Genomic DNA, 11,358 nt, shown 5'->3' with positions numbered 1-11,358 from the left:
GATAATCCAGGATTATCAGATATCAGCATGAATAAGCTAAATTGTAATTTGAATTTTCTTGATGTAACTGTCCATAGAAATAATAGAAATTTCACCTTCTCAGTCTCTTGAAACTATTTATGATATTGCCTTGAAACTTAAATAACCAAGGACTTTTGTAGATGTGGCATGGAAAAGAGCTTTAAACAAATTTTATTTAACTCACAACAAACTTGAATTTAGTTAGCATAACATTCTAAAATTACCCTATGATGAAAGGTTTTTAGAAATTCCTAGAATTTTAAAACTTTTTATCGTAAATGTTTTCAGTAATATTAATGTCAAGAGTTTAGTAATAAAAATTCTCCTAAAGATCTTCCCGGTTGCATGTATGAAATTCCTTGCAAAAAGTGTGATAAGAGTATATTACGGAAAAACTGGTAAATCTCTTTCACAATGACTGGACAAATATTGAATGCATTATTCATACATTTGAGAGATTTAGATCATCCTATTAACTGGAGTCAAGCAAGAGCCTTAATCCCATGTAACGTCACAGTTAAAAGGAATATAACTGAATCTTGTTTCATCAAGTCAAATAATGGAAATGTTCCAAATTTAAGTCTTGGTTTATTTAATCAATGCTTTCATAAAAAAAAAAGTAGTAGATAAATATAAGCAACAAAACTAATTTATTCAGTTTTGACATGTTTTGGACTTTATGGATACGTTGTTGTTTAAGTTTGTGACCGTGTGATATCCAATAATCCTGGATTATCACTTAGATTTTTACCTTTTTGACAATTAACCATCTGGTATCTTTTATCTTTTGGTTAACCTGATTACTTTCTTTCCAAATGTATTTCATTCATTCCTTGACAATGTCTTGGTAAAGACAAAAGTGCTTGGAATTCTGCCTATCATTTTCCTGTGGTATTCGCTTATTTAATGGAGTCACATGAATCTACTGTGATTTTTTAAGTATATATATAATATTATATATAAGATATATATATATATATATATATATATATATATATATATATATAATATATATATATATAAATGTACACATTAATTCTCACCTGTAATCCTGATGGGGTAAACGTAACATGTAACATATGCCAGTTACCATCTAATGTAACATTAGAGGTGAAGTAAGACATTTTTGTAATTAAACCACTTTCTTGGTGAACTACTACAGAGCTTTGGGTCATGCCAATCCATACAAGGCCACTCACAGCTCTAGCTGAGAAGACTACACCTCCAACCTATAAAAGATCATTTTTTTTATTAATACCACAAATGATATTCACCAGTAATATTACTCCACTGATGGGAAGGTGACAAATCAAATTACCAAGCAAACTGAAAATTAATAATGGCACCTCACACAGCAAGGCTCAAATGAATAACCTAACATGTAAACCTAATTGCCAAAGTAAAAAATGTGGGAGATTTAAACTTGAGTCTGTCAAAGAAACAAACCACTCAAATTCAGTTCTATCCAACAGCACTCAAGAGCTAAACACAGCCTCCAACTCACAGGAGGACTATCAGCAGCAGGGACTGAAATATTGGAATATGAGAGAAACAATGTATGTCTGCCTGGTTTCCCCATTCTCAAGGCCTTATGCATAGTAAAATGAAATAGGAAAAAACTGTTGATCAACTTAAAATATTAACATTTGCATTCATAGAATTATTGTTGAATCATGGCCAAACTCCTGTGCGATAAAACTTCCACACCACCTCTCTTTCATACAATTAAACACAAAGCTTCTCACATCCACCTTGCACAACTCAACTTTCTTGTGCTTCCTGGATATTAAGAGCTTCCTTTCCAAAACCTCTTCCATGCCTACCCATCCATCCCCTTTTTAAGTCATCCTCTTCTTACCCCTACCATTTATAAATTAGACACTTTTCAGCAACTTATAATTATCCATTTTTTCCACCAACTAAACAATCTCAAAATTCTATGTATCATCCTTTAATTTATATTTTCTATACAAATATGCACAAGGTTTCTCAAACCCTCTACACACAACACGACTTTCTCATGCTTTCAGATATTAGACCCTTCCTTTCTAATACCTATATTACCCCTATCTATCCAACCCTTTCTAGGTCATCTTCACTTTTTAGCAACTCATCATTGACCATTTTATCCACCAATTAAACAATCTCAAAATACTCCAAATCATCCTTTAATTTGTATTTCTTCAATTAACTGTTAATGGATATTACCATAATGACCTTTACAGATGTATAAGTGCACATTATATATTATATATGTACAGCAAAAACTGAAGCTCACTTTTAAATGTACATGAAAATCTAAACATGAATTTATAAGTCAATTTCATTTTACAATTGTTTCACAAAAACTATACAACAGCTGCTAACCTGGCTCCGGTAGTTTATTGAGACATCGTTTATCTGTGCAGGAGGATCTGTAAAGTCAGGTGAAAATGAAAGTGATGAGTCAACTCCATTTAGCGTAAGATTTGCCGCACACTCATACCCATCATCCAAATTGATACACTCTGACCCAGCTGGACACTGATAGAGTGCACAGTATTCTCTGTCTTCACAAGTCTTGCCTTTGAATCCAAATGTGCACGTGCAGCTGTAAAAATGGAGAAAAGTAATTTTAAGTTTAAGACATATGATTATCAAATTTAAGAACTGAAGGAATTTTACCTTAAGGTCAATTTCTTTATTGCACTTCTGTGAGCCTTATTCAGAATTCTCCAATAAAGCAATGTACCCTTGTAATGTAAAATAAGCAACATCATTACAACATGATCCATCATAGAAAAAAGTTAAACATCTTGCCATGTAAGGTGTTACCAAAAATATATGACTGAAAAAATTTTATACTCACTTGAAGTCATTCCAAGTAACTGAACATGTGGCACCATTTTGACATGGGTCATGGATGCATGTATCATCACTAACTACTCCTTCTAAAACACCATGAACATCTGCTGGCTCCAAATCCAATCCAGGCAGAAGATCAGAACTAACATTTTCAAGAGGAAAAGGCTGAACTAAACGCGTTTCTGTTCCATTACTTAGCTGTAAAGAAAATGGGCAACCAATTGTAACATAAGAAAAATCACAAATGGAAAGATAATAAATTTCATTACCAATACGTAGTGCTATGTATTTCACAATATACAATGAAATAACTTACCCTAATATCTTGAAGAATCCCCTTAAAATGAATCCGAGTAACAGTTGTGGTAAAGTTTGAAACCCCCAGCTGTCTTTTAAATCGTGAGTGGTAGTTATCAGGGACACCACCTAAGTATAGCACCTGAGCATCAAGATTTCCTCCATACAACAGTGATGAGTTCAAAACTTGCCCATTGTCCACATACACTTCAACTTCATTATTGATTCTTTTAACCTGCAAGGAGTGTAAAAGGAATATGTTTTACAATAATTAACTTGACAGACTACCAATAATATACATCTTATACAGTTTTAACACGAGAATAATTTATCTACTGATGGATTTGTTGATACAGACCTTTATCTTGTATACAAATTATTAAATTTCTTACTTAACATACATGAATTTATTTTGCATAACTCCAATAAATGAATACAATTATGAAGCAATCCTTATTAAAATCACATTTAAAGCAAGTCAAGATGTACAACCAGTTTACAAAATACTATGTCATTCGTATTTACAATTCCCAATGGTATCATGTCAACCAAAACAACAGGTTACCTGAACAGTAAAATATAAGCATATACTACGTACAATATAAACTTGGGTATTAAATGGTAAACAAGCACACCGAAGCAAAAGGGATAAAGGCACAAGGTGCCTTGGAAAAGGTTTGCGTAATGCAATTACAGTCGACCCCTACTATTTGTGGATTCACGATTCGTGGACACGCTTATTTGCAGATTTTTTTATGGGATGTACCAAGCCATTATTTGCAAAAAATTTGCATATTCACTGTATTTTTCACTGAGAAATGTATTTTCATATCATTTGGTGACTAAATGCACTTTTCATGATAAAACTATTAAAATACTCAGGCATAAGCATTTTTAGTGTTTTTTTTAACTACCAAAATAGACAGTTCTATGGATTTTTAGAGGGGTTTTAAGTATTCACAGATTTTATCTATTTGTGGGGGTGTGGTACCAATCCCTCGCAAATAAGGTGGTCTACTGTACGTGATGGCATGACAACAGAATTAACTTGTAAAGCATGCAGCATGAATATATACTATGTACTACAGTACAGATATATATATATATATATATATATATATATATATATATCTATATATATATATATATATATATATATATATATATATATATATATAGTGTAGTACCTCGAGATACGAAATTAATCCGTTCCGAGGCGCCTTTCGTATCATGAGGTTTTCGTATCTTGGACCACATTTTACATGTAAAATGGCTAATCCGTTCCAAGCCCTCCAAAAACACCCCAGTAAATTTATTTTCTAATAAAGCTAAATTGACCTATAAACAATGAATACTACAACAATTCCGGGACCATTCAATACCTAAATTCAAAAAAAAAATAAAAAAAAATGCAAAATATAACCTGTAAATAAAATGTATATTAGTGTACATGGTAACAAGAAATTATACTGTACGTAAAATTGTGGAGCTTACCTTCGAGTGAGGCTACTTACATACGTAACTATCCAAGGAAGATTGCTTCTGCCTACTTTTCACAATGTTCTTGTGTGAGCCTTTTCGGGGGGTGTCTTCTACAAATGATTGCACTTTATGAAAAGCGGCTTTAATTTCTGCCTTTTTTTTTCCTTTGTACATAATGTACGTACGTACGTACACTTTAAAAAATATACGTACACAATGTTCCTGTGTGACGCCTTTTCGGGGGTGTCCTTCCTACAAATGATTGCACTTTATGAAAAGCGGCTTTAATTTCTTTCTGCCGTTTTTTTTATTTTTTTTTTATTTTTAACTTTTTTTTTTTTACTTTTTTTTTTTTTTTTACTTTACGTAGGTTTTTTTTTTTTTTTTTTTTTTTTTTTTTTGTTTTTTTTTTTTTTTTTTTTTTTTTTTTTTTACAGAGAATTTCAACTTTGTTTTTTTTTTATCACTTGGTTCTTTTTTTTGCACCTCATGACTCTGTTGCCCTGGTGTCCATCAAAACCCTGTTCAACCAAATGCTCTCTCTGCAACTGATTGAGGTACTGAATGTTCGGCTGCTGACCTTCAACATAAACTGAAGTGCCTTGATTATCGTATTGGTATGCATGTTGTAAATGATTGGTCTACACGCTCTGTTTCAGCAGGGAGTGGATATTCTCCAACCTTGCAAAGTTTTCCAGTTATCCCATGAGAGAGACCTTGATCACTTATCCCATGTGAGAGATCTTGATCACTTTTTTTTTTAAATAACGTACACATTGACGATCCCGAAAACGAATACTGCGTGCGTACTATAACAATGCTGGTACCAGAGTGGCCGAAGCACGCACGTGTACATAGTAGATGCATGATGAGAGGGACGCTGGCCAATAGGAGAGAAGGATTTCATGGCAGCGACTAGCATCAGAACCAATGGAGAGCAGGAGGATGGTGGCGAGTCTACTAGTACTAAGATGGCGCGCGCGCGGCGCGATTTTCAAAATTGTTATTCGGGCGAATCTCGGACTTTCAGAAACCTTTCGTATCTTGAAAACTTTTCGTATGTAGAGCCGTAAAATTTTTCGTATTGGCTTTCGTATCTCGAGTTTTTCGTAAGTTGAGCCTTTCGTATCTCGAGGTATACTGGTGTAAATATATATATATATAATATATATATATATATATATATATATTATATATATATATATATATATTATATATATAATAATATATAAGGGATTTTGACGTAGGAAAAATCTATTTCTGGGCGAGGAAGCCGTGTCGCCCAGTGAAATATGTCTGCTTTAGCACTATTTCTAGTAAAATATTGCTATAATACCAGAGAACTGCTAAATTGGACATGTCAGAAGCCTCTGACTCGCTCACCTATATAAAAGGTGTCGGTATAAAACTGGGGCGAGTGTTAAACACTACCACAGCAACCCCTCCAATTAGCCTTTTCCTCATCAAAAGACCCTAAATACGGGGTATAAACAAACTCCTAACAATTTTGTCTTTGTAACCACTGGAACCTATGAAAAACAGTTGAAAACTCATTGTAGTATGCACAGTACTGTATATGTTTTACAATAAATTAATTTTTCATTTTAATAGGAAAACAAATTCAATTTAAATAAGTGAAAACTTTGCTGACAATCTCAAGTATACAAAAAGCGAGGAGGGAACATCTCAGGTTACCATTATCTGGTTTGAGTATACCTGATTTCTAATTTGCATCCTTCCTAAATATTCCATTTTTATTCTTAATCTCAATGTCTCATGACCTCATAAATCATAATCCATACACCGAGAGTACTTCTACACTTTCTTATAACAAACCAAAACATCATCATTTGCAATGTATATTAAATAGTATAGTGTACTTTATTATTAGCTTACATGGAGCAAATGAGGATCTCCATCAGTTATCACAACATTGGAGATGTTGAATCTTTCCTCAGGTCCATCAAGCAAAACACGAAGAACTAGATCTCCTCCAACAAGCTGAGCAAGCAGGTGCTTATCTTGCATCCCTGAAAGTAAATGTAAGGTGTTGTTATCTTGACTGACACAGATTAGTAAATCTCTATGTCCAAAAACTTAGCAAATAAAATACTTGAACACATAAGGGTCAACAAACTTAAAAACAAAATCAACAAGTGAATTATAAAGTCTACATGTGATTAAGAATAAAATTATGAAAATATATTAGAATAAAAGTACATTATTGTTCAAACAGAGTAATATTTTCAAAATAAACCCATTATACCCATAATTTGCTTATTTTGCCCTAAAAAAATCATCTCAGTCAATTCCATTCCTCTTCAAAAGAAAAGTAAGAGCAGTCAACTGAAGATTCTGCATATCATGTGCAAATTCTAGTCCTCATCAAATTAGCAGGGCTGACATAATGAGTTTGTACTGAATTTGTTTAAAAAAAACTTTCACTGCACACCCACAGTTTATGACATGGCTCATTTCATGATTAACAAAATTGCCTCAAGCAACTAGTTCACCTGAAAGAAGAGAGTAGCTACGAGAAACTTTAAAGGTAGACTAGTGCACATGCCCATTGGTCCATAAATATCCAACTTTCAACTTGTTGTTCACCTATGTTGCATCTCACAAGATTCCCTAGACATTTTTTCATAATTATTCAGTATCTCTAAGATTGGCTTGCATTGTTTTTGCACGACGACATGTTTTTCCAATTTTTCTGGGTAGACAGAGCTCTGCTAGCTTGAGTAATAATAGCAACCTTGAGGAATGTCACCCTTTTCAAATAAGGTTATTTTCATACAACCCAGCCAATGCATCTGCCAGAGGCAAGGATATTTACCAATACCAGTGACAGAAACTAGAGCTTTAGACTTGAGGCTGGAGGAGTATGATCATCTTACATCACCTATTAAAATAATTTTTTTTTCATAAATCATACCAAATTTCCAGCAACCATTCTCAAGCAAACAACTGATGAGTGTCTCTTTTAATACAGGACATGTAGGCATTACAAGTTTCACAAGATAACCTGGTATGCCTTGTTGAGGCATCTTCATGCTGTCCCTAGCTAGAGAAAAGATAAGAGATAGAATAAACCCAAATACAATGTACAGTCTCATACAAAGTATAAAACAAACAAATTAAAAGAAATATTTACAGAAGGGGCAAAGAACTAAAGAAACATATTACATCACCAGAATTTATATTACTCAAATTTGTGATTAACCCTGAAAAAAAGTATAATAAGCAGAAACAGCACAAAGTTGGAGTAAACTTCGTACATGAAAAATCACGAGGAAGCTTAGAGCTAGCAATGAACTGAAAAAAAAACTAACTTCCAGAAAATACAAATTTGCCCCACCCCCCCCCCCCCCAATAATCTTAAGCTTGAAGCAAAACTACCATCTATAAGTTAAGTTAAATTAAGTATATCTTAGTTTTACCAGACCACTGAGCTGATTAACAGCTCTCCTAGGGCTGGCCCGAAGGATTAGATATTTTTTCGTTGCTAAGAACCAATCCGTCACTTAGCAATGGGACTTACAGCTTATTGTGGGATCTGAACCACATTATATCAAGAAATGAATTTTTATCACCAGAAATAAATTCCTCTGATTCCGCATTGGCCGAGCCGAGAATCGAACTTCGGACCACCGGATTGGTAGCCGAGCGCAAAAACTACTCGTCCAAAGAGGAACTACTACTACCAACATCCATAACATGGCTTGGTGGAAAAGTTAATACTTCACAAATCATCTCATCCTGTAAGTGAAATGCACATCAATCACAAAGCCCTAGGCATATATAAGACCCCCTGCCAAATTCAAGAGATAAAAAACATCAGTTCACACTTATGTCTGAGTTAGGTGATCACTGGATATATTTTAAAAAGGCTGATTATAAGTATTGGATTTGTGATTAAACAACTTCCATTTAAACTCTATAACCTCTATTATTAAAATAATATAAAGTAAACTATGTAATGTTTAATTTCCAAGAAAACGTTTACAGAAGAAATTACCTGGAATATCTGTATCAAGTGGTGTTCCTAAATAAAATATCAGACCATCTGGTTCTCTGGTGCGTACAAGCATTGACACATCTGCATGTGTCCTGTATGTTGCATGGTCCACTTCTGGGATAATCACAGTTACCAAACTGTCCAGTATATCTTCATTGCCAAAGGTAGCTGGAGTAAAGCCTGCAATTCACAACAGAAAATCAAATACAATAAGGAGTCTTTTTTTTTTTTTTTTTTTTTGCGTTTCATGTAATTAATGCAGGCACAAATTTCATCATTCTATTTCCCCTCTCAAGAATTTTCTAAATATTTCTCATTCTCCCTTAGATTTCTTGCCAAGTATGCAAAATTCATCAGTCACAAGTCGGGTCAATTCATGGCTCAATGTAACCTGAAACTCTTTGCATTAAGTGTTGTTCTACAAGAACAGTTTCATTCCAAATAAGCATATTCCCTCTCCAGCAGGTGCAAGTTTATGATATAAATGTTCTGCATTCTATCAGTAAAATCTTTCACATTTTCATGCAAAATGTTTATAAATAAAAACAATTCTAAAAATATTACTGAGAAATACTTTACCTTTGCATCTGATTATATACCATAAGAGATGGTACATACCATCATTTGACAATGGTTAAATTATTTATTCCGACTAAATTCTAAAAAACTACATCTATAAACTTATTACATTGTTCAAATTCTGCACAAACTGTTAGTTTTAATAATAAAACAACATGCAAGAATCATCACTATCTAATAAATAAGATTGCTATTAAAATTGAAGTGTTTTATACATCTGCAGTGCTAAAAATACTATATAAATTTCAAAATCAATATACATAAATTTTAAGAATATTTTTTAGCTATTTCTACTTCAAATAAGATTACTTAACTATTTTATATATATTATATCTAAAAAAAGCCATTACAATGACCTGACTATTATTTTACTGCAATCTAAAACACAGGCACAACAAATAGATTTTCACTACACAAAAAAAGTGCAAAAATAAATTAAAATGCTGTGTTTGACAACTAAGCAAGAACTGGTGGCTAAAAATGGCAGACCCTTTGATGGAAAAAATTTAAGAAATAATAATAAAAAAAACTGCTGCTAAGCATTTACGTGGATAAATACTATTACAAAAATGTTTTTCTCAGCAATTTAACACAACAAAAAACAACTTATTTTGCCAGAAAAGTGTTTTGAATCAAGGGGTCTGAGAATGCAACTACACAATCACAATTTAAAAGGCTAAAGCATGTGCTGTTGAAGACCTACAAAGTGATGCCTCCCAGGTTGCTCCTCCTACAAAGATTGAAGAAAGGAGACATAAGTGGCACTGTGCAACATGGTACTCACGACTAACTGATGAGTGAAACTCATAAAACTAAGAGCTTACACATCAGTAAAGCTGGATTGCTTATATGCCCAAATAAAAGATACCATTACGCCCAAAATACCATATTCTCTAACACACCAAACAACTGAAGAGATAGAAAAACAAAATAATCTACCATGATCATTCACATCATGCTTCCGATATTCTTTGCGATCCTTTGTGGTTCCAAGTTCCTCTTTTCACGAATTACAAGGAAAGAAAATCAAATACTTAATATTGCACAAAATTTAAGAAATGCAACCAGACAATTTCATGTGAAGTATGCTTAGTCTCAAAGTGGCTACTGGCTAATTTGGGTTATTTATAGGACAAGGTTAATGTGCCATACTCAGTGTATATAAACATGTGTAACTTCTAAACTAACTATATACTAGATAACCTCCATTTGAAAATCATAACCCACTTTACTCAAAGAATAATAGCAAGAAACTACAATCACTAACTGGTTCAAGTTGCATCAGTCTAACTAATTAAGCAAAATTTAATTATTCCCATGTAGAATATACTTTCATACATACTATATATAAGTAGTATTTACCGATTCCAACTATTGTTTCTTTTTTCAACATTTGAAAATGATAATTACAGTATGTACTATATTACTTTGGTTAAAAGTAAATGCTCTCAAATACAATATAAAGAATTCAAAGGCCTCTGTCCTTTTACTGTTTTGGTTGGTCCCAGTACTGAAAAATAATTGATCATTTCATAACATTCACTATCACTTGTCATAGTGATTAAACAACTGATAATCAACTGCTGGTCAAGACACCAGAATAAATATAAATTATATTTAATAAAGTGTTAGAACTACATTTAAATTACCCAGCTTACAATCTTTCCTTGATTAAGATTGCAATATCTGTTGACAGATATCCAACAGAAAGTTCAAATATAAAGTGAAATGGTGGAAAAAGAAAGACAACGTCCTTAGGACTACTTAAGATGGTTGATTAATTTTTTTTATCTCCTGTATGAAAGTTGAGCGGAATAAGTTTGGGATTGAAATATACGTACAGCCACGGTCAAAAGTAAGCCATACGATTCTTTTTGTACAGCCTACAATTTCAGATGCAAGTAAAATGTTGTAAGGTTGCCAAGTAGTGTTATTTTTTACTTATCCATTGTCATAGTACAGGCAGTCCCCTGTTATCAGTGGGGGTTCTGTTCCCAGGGGTGTGCTGATAAGCGAAACCTACCATTAACCAAAACTCAGCGATTTATGGTGCCATAATGGTGCCAATAAACAGTTAGCTCCCCCATAAGCACCCTTATGGCACCGATAACCAGAAC

General features: G+C 33.2%; 1 protein-coding gene across 3 annotated transcripts in view; it reads right to left on the bottom strand.

Annotated features, from left to right (window-relative positions):
* The window catches only part of LOC135198051 (protein crumbs-like), a 199,131-nt gene that overhangs the window by 55,417 nt on the left and 132,356 nt on the right, over positions 1–11,358 (bottom strand). For 2 of the 3 annotated variants that reach the window (XM_064225443.1, XM_064225441.1), the window contains exons 25-31: positions 9,945–9,971; positions 8,663–8,842; positions 6,541–6,674; positions 3,182–3,397; positions 2,870–3,063; positions 2,389–2,611; positions 1,065–1,250 (exon numbers count right to left, since the gene is read on the bottom strand). In XM_064225443.1, the coding sequence (XP_064081513.1) occupies positions 1,065–1,250; positions 2,389–2,611; positions 2,870–3,063; positions 3,182–3,397; positions 6,541–6,674; positions 8,663–8,842; positions 9,945–9,971 (1,160 nt within the window). The remainder of the gene's footprint in view (positions 1–1,064; positions 1,251–2,388; positions 2,612–2,869; positions 3,064–3,181; positions 3,398–6,540; positions 6,675–8,662; positions 8,843–9,944; positions 9,972–11,358) is intronic. The other variant, XM_064225442.1, reaches the window with a different exon arrangement.

The sequence above is a fragment of the Macrobrachium nipponense genome, chromosome 21 (genome assembly GCF_015104395.2).
Source record: "Macrobrachium nipponense isolate FS-2020 chromosome 21, ASM1510439v2, whole genome shotgun sequence".
NCBI lineage: Eukaryota > Metazoa > Arthropoda > Malacostraca > Decapoda > Palaemonidae > Macrobrachium > Macrobrachium nipponense.
The sequence above is the reverse complement of the archived record's forward strand: the minus strand, read 5'-3'. Positions and strand labels throughout refer to the sequence as shown.